At 36.0% G+C, this 18607-nt stretch overlaps 1 protein-coding gene across 1 annotated transcript; it reads left to right on the top strand.

The window, feature by feature from the left end:
- The first annotated feature begins 3869 nt into the window (after positions 1-3869).
- Positions 3870-15721, top strand: LOC129274657 (aqualysin-1-like). The gene is made up of 10 exons (XM_064108522.1): positions 3870-3953; positions 5005-5111; positions 6620-6742; positions 7973-8105; positions 9628-9743; positions 10626-10761; positions 12430-12614; positions 13368-13545; positions 14431-14587; positions 15232-15721. Exons 2-9 carry the CDS (start codon positions 5010-5012, stop codon positions 14574-14576), a joined length of 1119 nt encoding a protein of 372 aa, XP_063964592.1. The 5' UTR covers positions 3870-3953; positions 5005-5009; the 3' UTR covers positions 14577-14587; positions 15232-15721.
- The last annotated feature ends 2886 nt before the right edge of the window (positions 15722-18607 follow it).

Raw genomic sequence — 18607 nt, 5'->3', positions numbered from 1 at the left:
AAATTCAAAAGTTGCAAAATGACACAATATTGAAAGTCACTGTTCTTTTTTCCGTGGTGATGAGTGAGTTTCTCAGCGGTTTCTTTTGACTTTGATCGATAATTCCACATCGGTTTTAGTAAATATCAATGTGTTATTAATATCAATGAACAGAATATTTAATTTTCTTTAAAATGATACCCTAAATGATGTGATTATCGTTCACATGGAGGTGCAGTGCCTTGAAATGTGGGGCAAGGTCAAAATTCAAAAGTTGCAAAATGACACAATATTGAATGCCACTGTTCTTGTTTGAGTGGTGATGAGTGAGTTTCTCAGCGGTTTCTTTTAATATTCTCATGCACCTTAACATCAACATTAACATGGAATCAAACACACCTCTGCAAAAACAAGCACATAACAAACAAACAAGCAAACATGCATGGGTATTTCAAACCACGCCTCAAACCATGTTATCTCACAGAACCATCACTACAGAAGCAGGGGCTTGATTTGAATGGATTTTCATCTGTATTGACACAGACAAAAGACTCATGTTCTTTATTGACCATTCATGACTATTTCTGCTCGTTTTGCAGCTTTTCAGTTCAGACCTCATCCAACACTTTTAAATCCTACTCTTTTCGTGATGGCATGATCTTAACAAGCATGGTATCATTTTAAAAAGAATTAAATGACCTTTTGAATGATGTAAAATATGCATTGTGTAAAATTGGAAGTTGGGAGAAATTAATGGCCAAATACAGATTTCCAAACTTTTTGAAGGGTTTATTTAATTATCTATCTATTTATTTATATATTTATTTTATTCCTGGCAAAAGGAATATATACCAAAAATACAAATACAAGATAATTAAAAGACCCATCGACCCGTGACCAGTGATAGCCACGACACTTAGATCCTATTAAAGGTTCTTCCATCACCGGTCGATGGTTTACACAAATAATTATAATCATTAAAATAAATAAAAATACATAGATTTAAATGTCATTTAAAACAAATTTAGATAAATATATATAAACACACACTTGAAGCTATGCAATCAAGGAGGGGCATGAGAGAACCAGTAAAATAAATTAGATTTAAGTATAAGAGGTATTTCCAAATATAAAAGGCATAATTATCAGTACAGTTTTTAAATCAGTTATACATGATAAAAGTTGAGAATGTACTCATGGTCAGCATTGTAGTTATGCAGAGGTACATTGCAAAAACTCCGGTGTTGATTTAACACCAGCCCGGATTATGTCCACACCAGAGAAGTATAGAAACAGCACCAGTTTGGAATCAAACCGATCCTGTTTAATACTAATTGATGTTGTATAAACACCTTTCTGGTGTTAGACCAAAACGAAACTGGTGTTGCTTAACATTTCTCTGGTGTGGACATAATTTTATATAGATTCCGGGCTGAAAAAGGTTCTTCAACCTTGCAAAACCATATTAAAGTCATTGGTCCTATACGGCGCGCCGGCGCGGCGTCTCAAAAGACTTGAATGTTTACAACTCATGTTGCTTTCACATGGAATATGAAGATAGGAAGATATGACCCAAAGTTATCCTTCACATGATGGAAATATTACTCAATGATTTTTTTTTTCATTTTTTTAAACTCATTCATATATATCTTTGATTGCTTTAGTTGAATTTTGGGTTTGATTCTTATCTAAACTTTAAACCACATTTAGTCGTTTTCTTTTCCAATTTACTGTACAAACTGTTATAATTTATCCCGCAGGTTCTGGTGTTAGACCAAAACGAAACTGGTGTTGCTTAACATTTCTCTGGTGTGGACATATATAGATTCCGGGCTGAAAAAGGTTCTTCAACCTTGCAAAACCATATTAAAGTCATTGGCCCTATACGGCGCGCCGGCGCGGCGTCTCAAAAGACTTGAATGTTTACAACTCATGTTGCTTTCACATGGAATATGAAGATAGGAAGATATGACCCAAAGTTATCCTTCACATGATGGAAATATTACTCAATGATTTTTTTTCCATTTTTTTTAACTCATTCATATATATCATTGATTGCTTTAGTTGAATTTTGGGTTTGATTCTTATCTAAACTTTAAAACCACATTTAGTCGTTTTCTTTTCCAATTTACTGTACAAACTGTTATAATTTATCCTGCAGGTTATTCCGGAAATAAGCCAGAAATGTGATGTTCTACAAGTAAAACGCATTTTCCTCAACTTTTCATTTTAGACCTTTTAACAATTTTCCTGAAATAAACTCAACGCAAACCCTTCGTTTCAATTGTAATGTTTAAAAAGAAAAGCATATAGAAAGATATTGTTACAGTGATGAATAGAATTGACCTTCAAAATCATACAGAACACAATTTCGTGAAATAAATTCCCAAAATATCTATTTTCTCTCAAAATTGAGAGTGATTCTATTTGTAATAATAATAATAATAATATTTGTAGGGCGCTATATACGGAGGATAAATCATCAGACACGTGATCTTCTATAAGAGGAATAATTCCTTTAAAAATCCAATATCAAATTTAGATTACGTGATATACGGGTTAGCTGCGATGACGTCATACATTTGAAATGTCAAATTTGTATAACTCTCTTATTCTTATCTTTTTCATTAAAATCGTCATCGAAACAAAGGCGTGCAATCATTCAAAATTGTTATCATATAGTTAATTTGAACCTGAAATAAAAAGATACTTTTCATTCACATTTTTAGAAAATAAGCAAACTTCGATTTCTTCCAAAATCGAATCCTGGACTATAATCGTAAGGTGTGAGGATGCCTTAATGGAAAAAGTTCTTCAAACTTTCGTAACCCTCTCTGCCTGAAATTCACTGTCCAAGTCATTGGCCTCTACCACCGAGTGTCTCCATCTTAAACAAAATGGACTCGAGTGTTTGTACCTTATGGTGCTTTCACATGGAATATGAACGCGAAAACAAATATGGCGGTACAACCCAAAGTCACCTTCAAAGATGAAATATGACTTTATCGCCTAATCCTACTAACCCTTTCAATACTATATTGGATTTAACCGTCCTTAAAATTATTTTGAAATTGCGCCATCTATCCTCATTTCTGTCAAACTCAAGCCATTTTAAATTCGGGTTCCAACTATGTATATTTTCTTGATATATAAGATATTTTCTTTTCACATTTAAATTTCTGTTCATATTATTCTAGCTACCAGGGCAGTGCCGCAGGGGGCAATTGCCCATAGGATTTTCATGTGAAGAGAAAAAAAAAGAGGAGAAACAAGAAAAAGAGGGGGAAAAGGGAAGAAAAATACAAACGTGTATATGACAGGTCAGTGTCCAGTAACTCTATAAAATCCATTTCACTATTATTATTCAGTTGAGAAAAGAATGGCATCTACATCCTTTATACATAGGTTACGCCGTTTATTAATACCTCCTATATCTGTATAATACATCCTATATGTATACTTATGTATACGTCGTAAGGATATCCCCATGTCGTTCATCCATCAGAGAACTCTATTGTATAATATTCTGCTTGTATTAAAAGATAGCCAAGTAGGATAACTTGGAGAATTATAATATGAAAACATGTTGATCGTTTTCGCGTTTGACTTACTTTTCTCATTGATTTTTGTTTGGTTGCTCCATCTGCGGACATTGAAGGGTTTTTTTCTACACCCAAAGTGCTGAAAATAATTGGTATTCGATCGGTTAAATATCACAAATATACTTTGATCGGCTCGTGATTATTTCTTTACCAAGTACTTTATTTTTCAAAAGGAGAGTTTAGTAATTTTTCTGCTTTGTCGGCATCAAGATAAGACGGTTGCTGACGTCATGGTGTAAAGTCTCTGTTGCTAGCTCAGGAAAGACCACAGATGGTCCGTTTCAAGAAGCATAAATAGGGCATCGATCCCTCAGAGGAATCATCTCGTCTTCGCTGACTTCAAAGAAGAGACAAGCAAACCACCTGCAATCGGTAAGTAGGAATCTTTCAGTTCATTCTTCTCTCCTCTACAGCCTTAGACCGATACCGATAGCACCGGATGGATACTGCTATACACTTCAGCTACATATGCCAGAGCTTTTTTTCAGCCAAAGGGGCCGACCCGATGTCGACTCAGGGCCGGCTAACCATGCTAACTGTTCAAACCATCAGATGACACCAATCGACCGACAGCCTTCAAGAGAGACTCCTGACATATATCGTCATGTTATCATAAAGCTGTTCGTAAGTTAAGCGTGACTTATGAAAGACTGGTGACCTTCTCTTCTTGTAAATTAAATGATACATGAAATTTTCATTGGTGTTGATTTAGCTCACAAGAAAGGATTACCATTCGCTCTTAAAGTCGTTCGTACTTTACCATGTTCAGGCGTAAAATGCGAAAAACTTTATAGAAAAGGGGGAAAAAAGCTCTGGCATATGTAGCTGAAGTGTATAGCAGTATCCATTCGGTGCTAAAATTACACCCCTTCCAATATAGGGTTAGCGTTAAAATAGTCCCCTTTCCAAAACAGCAGTTGAGTAGTATTCTTGGGGCAGCTAAATACAAGTCATAAGTGGCACAATTCCAAATGTCGCCAATATCGTAAAGAACAAACTCCCTCAAAATAGGTATCATGCTTTGCTTAAACTTTATAGGATCTTGTAGTTCTTATAGTATTACAATGGTCGTGATATTCAAAGTATTATGTTTGATATATTTTGCTCTTTTGTTACGATACCGACAATTTTTATTTCCTTTTCAACTGATTTCTCGTCATGATAATGATACAATCGTGACAACTAAAACAAATATATCTACTAGTTGCAATAACTACCTACGTTGGTTACTTCTATTGGAAGCATCTAAGTGGCAACAGTTTTGTGCGTCTCATAGTTATCGCCAGACATGTCTATAGTTTGTTTAATGACGTTGAACATTGTCTTTATCCACATGAAGATAATTATTTTTTCACTTTGTTTGTATCATTTTAATGAGATAAAGAATATCATTAATCAATACCTTTTCTCTAATACATTCCAGACATCATGCGTGCCTTTCTAGTTCTGGTCATGGTTGCTGCGGCCAATGCCGCTAATCTACTGAGAGTACAGGATAGCATTCCCGGTCAGTACATCGTCAAGATCAAGGTAAAACTAATACAATGTGTTATAAAGTTACTCAAAACTTTTGAGTATCAGTTTTTACGAAAGGACCATTTATAATATTTCCTTGAACACGCAACATTATTCATGTAACTTCGGATCGAAGATGGACGTCCGGACATTTAAGAAATATTGATCCTCCCGCTTTAGATTTCAGTCATTTCACAGTATTGTTAAGGTGGATCCAAAGATGTTAATAGAGAAAGTTCGGCCAACTCAGATTCAATGGGTTACCAATATGGCGTGATTCCTTTTGAATTGGGCTTGCCTCACAGAGTATTATGCGCAATGTTGGTAACACATTGCAAGTCAAGAGTGACCGAACTCTCGCTCCATTGTAGGTAGTTTTCGCATTTTCTATACGGGGAAACTCTCGACAACGCATAATTCCTTTGAAAAAGCAATTAAAATCACATTGGAGAGCTGAGAGACTTTTGTCGAAAGTTGGCGGACTGGGACAGCAGATCATCCGAAGATTTGCACCGGACGAACCATTGCAAATATGTTGTTGTCCAGAGTCAAGAGATTCCGATGCTGTCCCGGTCCACTTACTTTCGACAAAATAGCCTCGATCTCAGCTCTCCATTGTGATTTGACTTGCCCATTTTCAGAGGAATTGGTGCGTACGTTGTAGAGTTCCCCCCGTAGTAATTGCGATTAGTCCCGATGACTGTGTGGATCGGTGTTAGAGCACCCGCCTATGTAAACGAGGGGTTGAACATCTTGTTTGATCCACGGCCGAGTCGTACCAAAGTCTTTTTTTAAAAACGGGACTTTGTCTTCTTTACCCAGGGTAGCCCTTTAGCTCTCGTGAACTGTTCTCCCAGCGGGCCCTGCATAACATAATTTTATTATATATTACCCTTCTCCATTCGAAAACATCGAGCTCCTGACAAGAACATAAGGCAGAAGATCCCATTTATTTTCTAATTTTTAGTCTTTGGTATGACTCGGCCAGGGATCGCACCCACAACCTCCCGTTCATGAGGCGGGCGCTCTACCACTGAGCCACTGACACTTTAGTTTGGAGAAGGGTAGGCCTAGCTTTATGCAGGTGGCTGGGAGAACAGTTAAGGGATGTTCAAGTGGCTCCTATATATGGGTTAATAATAATCATTGTAATACATCATGATATGGGCGATGCCAAATCGATAATACGCTTTGTATAGTCTGATAATTAATTTCAAATTATTCATGCTTGTGATGTATCTGTGGTGTTCCATTGGGCCCTATATAACAAACCTGAGTGGGTGTTTCACAAAGCTGTTCGTAAGTGTCGAGTGAATTTAGGATCGACTGGTGAACCTTCAATTCTTACGCGCTTAACCAATGAACATTTAATGGTGAATATCATTTTACCCCCATTTACCACAAGAAAGGATTACCAGACGTTCTTTGAATCACTCTTAACTTACGAACAGCTTTACGAAACACCCCCTGTCCAGACATGGCAACTGAGTAAATACTTTCTTCCTATTTTGTTTTTAATATAGTCTGATTTCGACGTTGAATCCATTCTGCCCACCGTGCGTCTTGCTGGCGGTAATATTCGACGTATTTTCAAATCAGCTCTTCATGGCTTCTCCGCAGAACTCTCTGATGAAGTACTGGACGTTGTAAGTACAATCATGATTCCTTTTTAGTATTTATTTATTTATTTATGTATTTATTTATTTATTTAGTTAGTTATTCATTTATTTATTTAGTTATTCATTTATTTATTTATTGGTTTACGTTTTATCTATAAAAAAAAGGCAGGGTTGTCCCGTTCAAGCCAATTGGCCTGCTTTTTAAGGGAGCCGTGTCAAAATGTACACATGACATTATGCAGAAATAAAAACAGTGATTGAAAATAAATTATGAGAAAGGTTTTCATTAAAAAAGTCATATATGAAATGAGTATAAAACATGGAAAATAATATATTAACACAAAGAAAGAGCGTAAAGGAAAACATTAATTGGGCCTACAATTAAGTAACGAAAAATGGGGGAGACAGTTATCATTTGGATGGTTACAGAGGAAATTGTTCAAGTTTCTAAGAAAATTCTGGATAATGATCGAATATGATGATAACGTTCCGATGAAAGAGCGTTGATCGTGGGACCAATTCATGAAAATTTTCAGCATTGACAACCTTTCACCGACAGTTACCATATTAACAGTCAGATTCCATTGCCTCTCAGTCAATTAAAACCAAGGATTCCACTGGAATTGACAGTGCTGAAACTTTCATGAAATACCCCGGCGGGGGTGGTTGCATAAAGCTGCTTATTCTGCTTATAAAGAAGTCGTTTGCAAAGTCGTTAGTAACCGCTTTAAACGCCAACCGGGAATTACCTTACCCCCTCTTGTAAAGTTGGCTACTTTGGCCTGAATGGAAAACCATGATTCTTAAAGGAAATTTCAATGGAACCTAACTATAAGAGTCCCTATAATATTATAAGCAACGTAAACACTAGAGATATATTCCATGGAATACTGCACTCTGTCCTACCAAACTATCTCTTGTTTATATATTTTCATTCTTTTAGACATTTATATAAAAAATAAACACGAAAAACCTTATGAATACAAGCATGAAGTAAATGGAATACAAAATGAGATCTGAATGATTAGGTTAGTCGATTAATCAATAATAATTCAATGTATAAAAAAAAGTTAGCTATTTATTGAGGGAGCATAATAACGTCCACTGCTGACTTCACGGCAATGATGATTTTACCGTGTTTTCTTTAATCACGTTGATTAACCATTTACTTTTGGACACAATTTGTAAGTAAAACTAGATATTAGAAGATTGACATCGCAAGCAATCGCATTATTGTGGATAAACCAATTTCCATAGGTGCTTAACCTGCCCGCTGTTGAATATGTTGAAGAGAATGGTATTGCCCGCCCTCAAACCGTGCCGTCATGGGGTCTCGATCGTATCGACCAAAGAGATCTTCCACTAGATAACACCTTTCAACATCACCTTGGTAAGAAGTGATTCTCGCTCTTTAAAAAAAATGGCTCAACATATGTGGATCTTCTCAATCGTATGAAACTTTCTTTCATCAAGCTTAACTAACTTTATTTTTTCTTCATTATTTTGTATTATTTCCAGCCAAATACTGATTCAAGTTGATTTCTTTAAGGTTTAGTTAACGAAGAATAAGGGATTTTTTTATTTTGGATTTTAGAATTATCAACTTCTGACGTCACATGCGAATGGTACCTAATATGTTACGTGGTAAAAATGCAATGTCTTTAAAAAAATGATTTTAACTTTGCATTCGATTTATCTTAAACAATAAACTGAAGATCGTTTCATAGTAATTATGCCCTATTTGAAAAAAATGGCTTTATGTTTTTTTTTATAACATGGAGTAGCTGGTCGCATGTGACGTCACAAAATTCCTTCATTATAGATTGATGGAATTCCGTGTAACCTTCATTAAATTATGTCTGATTTAATCAACATATACCCATCAAAGTTAATTTTAAAATGTCATTCCACGTTCGGTTTATTAATTGATTTTCTTGGTGTGAGTCAATTTTTCTCGTTAGTAATATCCTATTTTTAATTGCTTATCATTATTTTTGTTTCAACTAATTTTCATCATTTTTTCGATGGAAGTCGTCGGTGACACCATTCCAAACACGAATACCAGGGAATCATTCTATGTTCTCGACATGGGGCTCTTGGTGGTGTTAAGAACCCTATTCAAAACTGGTAGGGTTATTCACACCACAAAGAACCCCGTAGGTTGTATAAAGAACCTTAAAGGAGAATGAAACCCTTGAAACCAGCTGAATCCATATCAAAGAGAAAAATCAAAGAAACACATTGTTGAAAGTTTGAGTAAGATTGAATGAATAATAAGAAAGTTATGAGCATTTGAATATTGAGATCACTAATGCCATGTAGATCCTCCCATTGGCAATGCGACCAAGATCTGTGATGTCACACACGTACAACTCCCTCATTACTTTAGTACTTATTTCACTTATATTCTCACTTTTATAGAGTCTATCACAAGGTGATGTGTTCTCTTTATGAGAGGACAAGTACAGAGGTTTTACAACATTATATCATTGATGAATCGTTTGTCATATGATTAGAATGAGCAAAAAGAGATGTTTTGGGGTATATTTTCAGTGTCCAAAAGGGGAGAGTTGTTCATCTGTGACATCATAGATCTTGGTCGCATTGCCAATGGGAGGATCTCCATAGCATTAGTGATCTCGACATTCAAATGCTCATAACTCTTCTATTGCTAGTCCTATTTTACTCAAACTTTTGTTGATCTTATTCTTTGATTTTTCTGCTTTCACAAAAGCTAACTTGCTCCAAGAGTTTCATTCTCCTTTAAAGGGTTCGTTAAACAAAAAAGGGTCTAAAGGACTGTTTTAACGTTCCAAACTAAAAACAACGAAAGGTTCTAAAATTTCTTAGCGTTTCATTAAAATTCCCATAGTGATGATAATGCTATAATGTTAATTCTCCCCTATTATCAGCTACTGGATCTGCTCTGGTCCACGTCTACGTGATCGATACTGGCATCCAAGAAAATCACGACGAATTCACCAACCGTGTACATATTGAAAACCCTCTTCAGCTCACGAACCCGAATGTGAGTATATCATACATGTCATAAGCCTACATGATCTTTGTAAGCTATATGACTTTCCAACTTCTTTACGTCTCAATAGCAAGTTTTCAATCTGCAAAGCAAGACGGATTCAAGATCGTAGTAAAATGTATTAAAAAATGCCCGTCAATGACAAAGAACAGATGGCAGTTCTTGGTCGAAATCGTTCAAAGTTTAGTAGCTGACGGCCTGACGCAATATTGCAAACATGTCATGTCGCGAGTCCAGTATGAAACTTGCGGTTTTGATTAACCAATTTTCGACAAAGATTTCTTGGCTGTTCTTTGCCGTAGAGGGCATTTGACAATACATAGTCTATGTCTTTTAATCCGTCGTGTATTGTGGAGCAAAAAAAATCCACACTCTGAATTCCAATGATTTAAAATAAATCCATGTCGGCTGTGAATAGTGACCAGCCGAAGTAGATTAAGATTCAAACCATTAGGATTTTAAAATAACGCTAAAAGATTTGAATTTAAATCATTTGAGATTTAAAAGTTAATCCTAAAGATTTAAAATATATCCCTAATTTGGCTGGTCACCATTCACAGCCGATCTGGATTTATTTTAAATCCTTGACATTTAGAGTGTAAGTCGGCTATTATAGTCTGTGCACTGGGTCTGCGCACCACGTACCCTTGAATCTTCGAGATTCAAAGAAGACATACAACGATCACAAACTTTGAGATGGGCTGTTTCTAGTCGTAAAACTGTTTTTAAGTGTTTGACGTTGACGTATTCAATATACCCCATTCATTTATATAAGGAAAGCTTATGAAATTGACTACATATCATTATTACTATTATTATTATCATCATCATCATCATCATTAAACCGATAATGCTTTGTTTTGTTGTTTAAAGGATTGTCATGGACACGGCACCTACTGTGCTGGGATCGCAGCTGGTACCAATTATGGAGTGGCGCCTGGAGCCCATCTCTGCAGTGTCAAGGTTACAGATTGCACAGGATATGCAACAAACGATAATATAATTGCTGGTAAGTGGAAGCGTCGTGGTGAAGCGGTTCAGACTCTCGCCTTGTAATCAGGGGTCGTGTGTTCGAATCCCACCAGGCTAGTGTCCTTTGGCAAGTCGTTAATCCATACTTTGCCACTCTCCACCCAGGTGTTAAATGGGTACTCGGTAGGATGTGAAAGCCTTTGTAGTATACCTAGCAATCGAGTCTTGGAACTCTTGTTTGAATGATCCACATGGCACAGGGAGTGGAGAATGTGCATACATTGTGTGCGGGTATGTCAGGATCCGATGACCGGGGTAATAATAATTGAAATGTAAAGCGCTTAGAAACTCTTAAGCGCTATATAAATGCAATTATTATTATTATTAATTATTATTATTATCATCATTATCATTATATCTACTTTTATTATTTATTAATGTTATTATTTTATTCAGTGAAAAAACATCAACACTATTCTAGTCTATATTTTAAGCATGTTAAGGAGAAACCTCAACAAATTTAATTCAGAATGCATTTTGCGTTGTCGCGTCCGGGAGACTCCTTTAGCTTGTTAAATTGCAATCAACATTCTTCGTTGCAATGTCCTTTGAATATTGATATTAATATATAAATATATATATATATATTTGTTACTTTTCGAATAGCCAATTTTCGACTTCGGAGGCAACCTTAATGTTTTTTTCATGGGGAAATCTTAAGAGTCACCTCAATGAATGCTCGATTGTTTGAAAATGATCCCAATATATTATAAGCCTATGATTTGTAAGAATGGCTCCCGACTATTCACTTTCCTCCTCAAACAACCTGGTGAGGCGGAATGTTTTCTTACACAATTAAAAAATAGTATGTTGCTTACGTCTGTTACTCTGCCAATAAGTTGTTTTAACTTTTAAACAATAATTTGAAATAATTTAATTTTTGACAACTTATTTACATATTTAAACCAATTGTTTGCAATTTTAAACAAGTTGTTTGATACATTAAACAACTCGTGTAAAACATTAAACAAGTTATTTAATACATTAAACAATTTGTTTAAAACTTTAAACGATAGTTGTTACAGTGATGAGCTTATTACAACATGCTTTGAATTTTTAACATTGTCCTTTTTTAATTGTAGTCCTCCACTCAAGCTCTGAGTTAATTATTCCAAGAACATTTCGATCTTTAGCTCTTTCAAAATGTGTTTTATACTCAAAACATTCGAAGATCATTTACTTTGTGTGGAGAATTTGAGAATTTTGGGGTTGATTAAGACGGGAGTGGATTGTGATGATGTCGGCTATATAATGAACAAGCAACAACATAAAGAAATTCCGCATTTCTATTGCATTGTGATAGAGGGAATATTTGTACCCATTCTGATCATGATATCCCGCAACGCTACCTTTGGAGGAGGGTTTTAGAGAATGGGTTCATGGGTCCCATATTGTGTTATTTTTTTTTCTTGGACAAGCTCTTCCCCACCCCCTCCACCCCAAGGGAAATATGTTATCACTTCAAATTCGGTAACGTTTAAAAAAAATAGCTGTTAGGTTATAGCAGAACGAATCAAACGGTCTTCACTCCTTTTTTTATTCAAATTTTTTGGGGGCGGGGTTTCGGTCGCCTCTGCAATCATCGCCCCTGCAATCATTTTACATTGACCTCATAATGGATCATTTCATGTTTCTGTCTTACTAGCTGTCGAATGGATAGTGGAACATGCTGAAAAGCCTGCATTTGCATCGATGTCCCTTGTTAGTGGCAAAAGCGATTCTTTAGACACGGCTGTCAGCAGTTTAGTGTCTAGCGGTGTCCAAACCGCGGTCGCAGCCGGGAACTACAACGCTGACGCATGCTATTATTCTCCATCTGGCGCAACAGGGGTTAGTTTGTATCGTGCTATAGGCGCATTGACGCTAAGGAACTTTGACTCAAGCGTTGCCAGCACACAAAATATTACTTTATTAGAATACAGAGTAATGATATATGTACTTTATAAGAACGCCATAGAACAGCTAATAATGAATTGGTGCAATAGATAGGCTTACAAATACATACCTTTTTTTGCAGAATATTGAACCCCCCTAATTTGCCAGAGTATTTGTCAGCGATGATCATGTGACCATATTAGAGTCTTTTCAAACGTGTTTAAGTATTTTTTTCCAATAATGAATTATTATGTGATTAAAATAAATGTTAGCCTGATTTGTTTCAATCAGACGGTTTTATCGAAATTAAACGAGTTATAAAACATAAAGAAGGGGGATTTTTGGGGGGTCTTTTCGTCGGTTTAACTTTTGGTATATGCAGCGAATCACCTATACACTACTTCACAGTAGGCCTATTCTTAAAGCTATTGCATTTCGTATTTAGTCTACCATGTATTGGAGTTATACAATGAATACCTATTTAGATTTATATAACATATATACATGCACACACATACACCCACACACACACATATTGTGGCCTTAATTTGAATCCTAAAATTGTAAATCTTATCTTCTATGGGGGATTTCCCCTTACATCTCATCTAGTATAATTTTTTGTTATTCATGTCAGTTAGAGTGATGTTGGTTGATAATATTAATTAATTAATCAGTTTATTAATGAATTAATTGATTGATTAATCACAGGTCGTGACCGTCGGAGCTACCGATTCTACTGATGTGAGGACTTCTAACTCCAACTATGGATCTTGCGTGGATATCTTCGCACCTGGTGACCAAATCACGTCTGCCTGGTATGACGCAGACAGCACATCAGCCACACTAACCAGTAGCGGCACATCTAGCGCATGCGCTCATGTCACTGGTAAGACAACAAACGGGCAAAAGTACTGAACCGGGGTTTAAAGGAGAAGTTCACCACCGGCCCCCCAAAAGTTTTTTTTTTAATAGCAGAAAAAATGAGAGAAAATAGTAGCGAAGGTTTGAGGAAAATCCATCGAAGAATAGAAAAGTTATTAGAATTTTAATTATTTGATTTGTGACGATCGATATCTGCGAGCAGCTTCCTACATATTGGGTAAAAAAAGATCAGTGAAATGTCACTTTCTTAGCAAATTGAAAATGGTTTTCATTGTACCTTCAGTATATCATTAATCAAATCATTTCACACGCCCTCTTAAAAAGAAAATGAAAAATAACTCATCACGAACCATTACAAATTAAATTTATGCGTTGTATTATGGGGCATCTGCTCGTTTATAACGTCACAAATCCAAACTTTAAAGTTTAATAACTTTCTTGATATTTCATGGATTTCCCTCAAACCTTCACCAATAATTTTCTTATTATTTTTTCTGCTATTTTTATAACAAACTTTTCATCAGGGTGAACTATTTAATTTAAACTCTGGTCGAAAGTTGTGGTTTAACTATGGAAGACCCATTCTGAAAGGTACCTTTTAGAGTACAAGTTGAATTCAATTCGTATCACAACATTTCTGACAACTTACTATAAAACAATCAACAGTTTAAAAACGATCGCTATTCTCGGAAACACTTTCCCGTTCCAAAATCTGCTGACAACTAAAAAAAAATTATCAAAAGCCACTGTCATCTTTTGAGGACTGAGAAGCAAGCAAAAAAAAATCGTCCGAATTGCGCCCCCCCCCCCTTCCCCTGTACCTCGGCCCCTATTTCACCTACCCTGCCAATTAGTAAATTCTGTCTATATGCGTGTTATTTGTATATAGGTGCAATGGTATTGTATGCCGTGGCGGGAAATCAGCAGGAGACGGATGACGGTCTAAATACAGTCAATGAGCTCATCAATGGTGCTACCGCGGATAAAATAACCAACGCTGGCACCGGTTCTAATAATCGCTTGCTCTACGTTTAAACCAAACGGCGGTAAGTATAAGCATTGTGATGTTTACGCACTTTTTTTTTATTATTTATTTATTGTATAATCAAGAACAAATTACAATATTTACAAGTGATCAGAAATATCAAAGAGACCAACACAATAACAATATAGCCTTCTAGAAACCGGATTTTTTTTTAACCTTTTATCTCGGGCCTGTTAACCATGAATATTGAGCACCATCAATAATTGACATCACCAGTCCTGTCCTGGGGGCCGCAACACAAATTTAAAGCTTAGCATTGATCGTAGAACATTTTTTTAACGATTGATTACAATAACTACAATGTACAGCTTATGTGAAAATCAAGTGCAAGATTAATTGCTAACTTCAGTTCTGTTACGAGATCCTGATCTCGGGTTAAGTCTAGTCACAATAATGAGAAGCATTAGGGCCTATATATCGCATCTATCATAATGACATTATCGTAAATTCATTTGTTATACGATTTGATATGGTTTACTCTATTCCGCTGATCAAGATGATGTGATGACTGCATTATGACATATCCCCAGTGTCAGAAGCAAAATGAAAATAATTGAACTGATCTTAAACTGAAGAACACAGTGTCAAAACATTTCTATGCCATACCTTATTTGTTTTATGATTTATCTTTCCGTTCACTTTCAGGTTAAACTTATCATTATACCGAACTACATTTTCATTGAACACAATCAATCCTTGCAGATGAAATTGTCTCTACGATCTTCAACGCTGCAACCATCTTCTTCTCCTTAGAAATATAATTCTATTACAAAATTCCAAGTTTTCATAATAATATTTGTTACTACTTACTTCGATGGTTTTTCATCTAGTTAAATACATATGCAATGAAAATAAAACTTGATGGCTTATTATGCGCGAGTTTATTTTCATGTACATGACATTAAGAAGTTCATCAAAAAATTGTTTGACGCCATTTAACATTGTAATGCGAAATAAAGAACTACCTTTGAGACATAGTCCACCAAATTGCTATTTAATTAGAGACAAAGTGACATTGACAATGACGAAGTTATCTTGAGTTTACAAAAATTAAATATAGATTTCGTTTATCAGTTCTGCTGTGCACTTCTGGTAGCGAACGTGTACTGATGAAATAAAGTTCGCTTCAATCCTATTCACATAAGTGTTATTGAAGTCTCATTAATTTGTTCCTTAATATGACTTTGTAAGAGCGACACCAATCGAAGAAGAGCAGGTGGGTTTATTATTTTAATCGGAATGGGGTCGGTTTAGTTGATTTGACTGCGACATTGTAAAGGGAGTGATGATGATAATGATGATGGTACATAATGATGATGATGATGATTATGGTGATGATGACGATGATGATGATGATGATGGTGGTGGTGGTGGTGGTGGTGATGATGATGATGGTGGTGATGATGATGACGCTGCTGCTGCTGTAGCCTCTTGTCGAGGCCCTGGCGGCTGCTTCCCGAGCGAAGCGAAGGATTCCCTAATTCGCGAAGCGAATTAGGCCTGGCGCGGCGCTCTGCTTCGCTCTCTCCCTTGCTTTGCCATGTTCGCTCGGAAAGCAGCCGACAGGGCCTCGACAAGAGGCTACTCTCTCCCTTGCTTTGCCATGTTCGCTCGGAAAGCAGCCGACAGGGCCTCGACAAGAGGCTACTGCTGCTGCTGCTGATGATGATGATGATTATCGCATTATAGCATTATCGAAGATGTTGATAATAGTGATTGATGATCATGATAACTATGATAATAGATGATACTGGTGATGAGGTGTAGGATGATGATAACAATATTTAAAAATGATGATACACTCTAAAAATGAAATGTTAATCAGAAAGGTTGGAGGAGTGACATCCTTTTCCAAATGTTTTATACAACCTTGCAGAAAGCTGACTCCAACATTATTAATGTTAGGTCGAACCAAAAACATGTTTAAAGTGGTAAATGCTACGTTTAGAAAAGGTTGTAACACCTCTAACCTTTCATTTTAGTTTTTTATTTTAGAGTGTAGTAATATCAATGGTATACACTCTTAAAAATGTTGGGCAACATACGGTCCACACAACAATTGGTTAAAACTTTATCCAATTCTGGGTAGTTTTACACCAATACTGTGTAGTTTTCACCCAAAGCACACATTATTGGTGTAAAACTACCCAGAATTGGATAAAGTTTTAACCAATTGTTGTGTGGACCGTATGTTGCCCAACATTTTTAAGAGTGATAACAACAGTAACAGAAGAAAAAAGAAGAATTGAAAGATGAAGGAAGAATAAAAAGAAGATGGAAGAAGGAGGAGAAGAAGAAAAAGAGGAGGAGAAAGAAGAGGAGGAGGAGGAGAAAGAAGAAGGGGAGGAGAAGAGAAGGAAGAAGAACAGGGGAATGAGGAAGATTTATAATCTTTCGACTATGTTCCTTACACCTTACTATCAGTATCACTGACTTTATAACAGGTAAGAAATCAGATCTGTCACTATAGACAGTGGGGGCACCAGGATTTTAAACTATAGGGCGCAGAAGGGGGATATGATTTTGCCTGTTTCATAATATAGAGCACGAAGGCCGAGCTAAAATCCTTAATATCATAACTAGACGTTCGGAGCAGTTTTTGTAATCATAAACAGCAGAGACGGCGGAACGTAATTTGGTTTGGGGGCAAAGCCAAAATTAAAGGGCATTTTATGTCAAAGGGGGCGTTTTGGTGTACACAGATATTTTCACCATGATATTATCATCTGCGTGAAGTAGTACTGTTGTATGTCTTTTCGTATTTAATTTGAGCAAAGCCTTTTGAAGTGATTTCTGATTGATTAGATATATATTTAACATTTATTTTTTTCCGCGAGAGAGTTAGCGAGCAAGCCTTTTTTGAAAGATTTTCAAATCTGAATTTGTAAAACTGGCTTTTTGGTCAGTTATGGCGCTAATTAAAAGGGCATCCTTGCGAGATGTTGCGAGCCTAAATCGCGAGCTCAAACTTTTGGACATTTCATGTAATGAGACATGAAAATTAAACATTCCGAGCACTTTTTGTAATTATGAAAAAGATGTGTATCCAACAAAATATTTAACGCGAGCGCGAAGCGCAAGCTGAAATTTTTAATATACCCTGGCTTTCAGCGGCTGATTTCCAAACTTTAGTTCCACCTCCCAGGATGTGCACCCCCATGCTTAAACCAGCCCACGCCCTTCAAAAAGTAATTAATATAATTATGTTTATCATGCAAATGAAAACTGTAGTATACGAATGTTATGAATGCAGAAGAAAACAATAAATCGAATCAAATGTAAAAAAATGTGAAATTAAAAAAAAAATTTACGTCCGATTTCTGTAACATTTTTCAACATCATGCTTGTTTGAATTTGGTCTTTTTAAAAATTAAAACCAACTTTTGGTTGGAATGAAGTTGCTTTTTATATACTTTCAATAATTGACCACAATTAAATCCGAGACATACTGTGCATGCTGTATACGGAAAGACCCTTTTTTTCTTGAGAGGGCTATGCTGTTCATTGAAATATATTCAATAAACAATTCCAGAAATTAATAGACTTTTAATGTAATGATCACTGAAACTGGTCCTTAAAAGCGATCCTCTATTATAGAGCTCAGAATTCCCAAAATTTGTCAAACTAATATTTGCATTATGGCCCACCCTGATCTCATGCAAAAAAAAAAAGTCCTCTATATAGCCTCTGTGACTAGGCCGACATTTTGAATATTAATGTAAAACTTGCATTGTTTTATAATCACCCATTTATATTAGGCTGTTAAAAAACACATGATGAGGTTACCAATGGCACAGACTAATTTATGAGAAGCGTAAATAATAATATCTGAATGGTACGCGCCTTAAAAAAAACCAAGAAAACAACAGCAACAACAGATCCAAAGTTTTCAGATAATCAATCTGTTGTGATCTCTATAGCGTGCGCGGGGAGGGGTGGAGGGGACGGGAGGACAATTTAGGTGTTCCGGTGCACTCAGGGGACTTAAAATAATGATGATAATAAGAGCCATATTAGTCCA

This window comes from Lytechinus pictus, chromosome 13 (assembly GCF_037042905.1).
Source record: "Lytechinus pictus isolate F3 Inbred chromosome 13, Lp3.0, whole genome shotgun sequence".
In the NCBI taxonomy this organism is placed as follows: Eukaryota; Metazoa; Echinodermata; class Echinoidea; order Temnopleuroida; family Toxopneustidae; genus Lytechinus; species Lytechinus pictus.
This window is presented reverse-complemented; position numbering and strand designations above follow the sequence as displayed.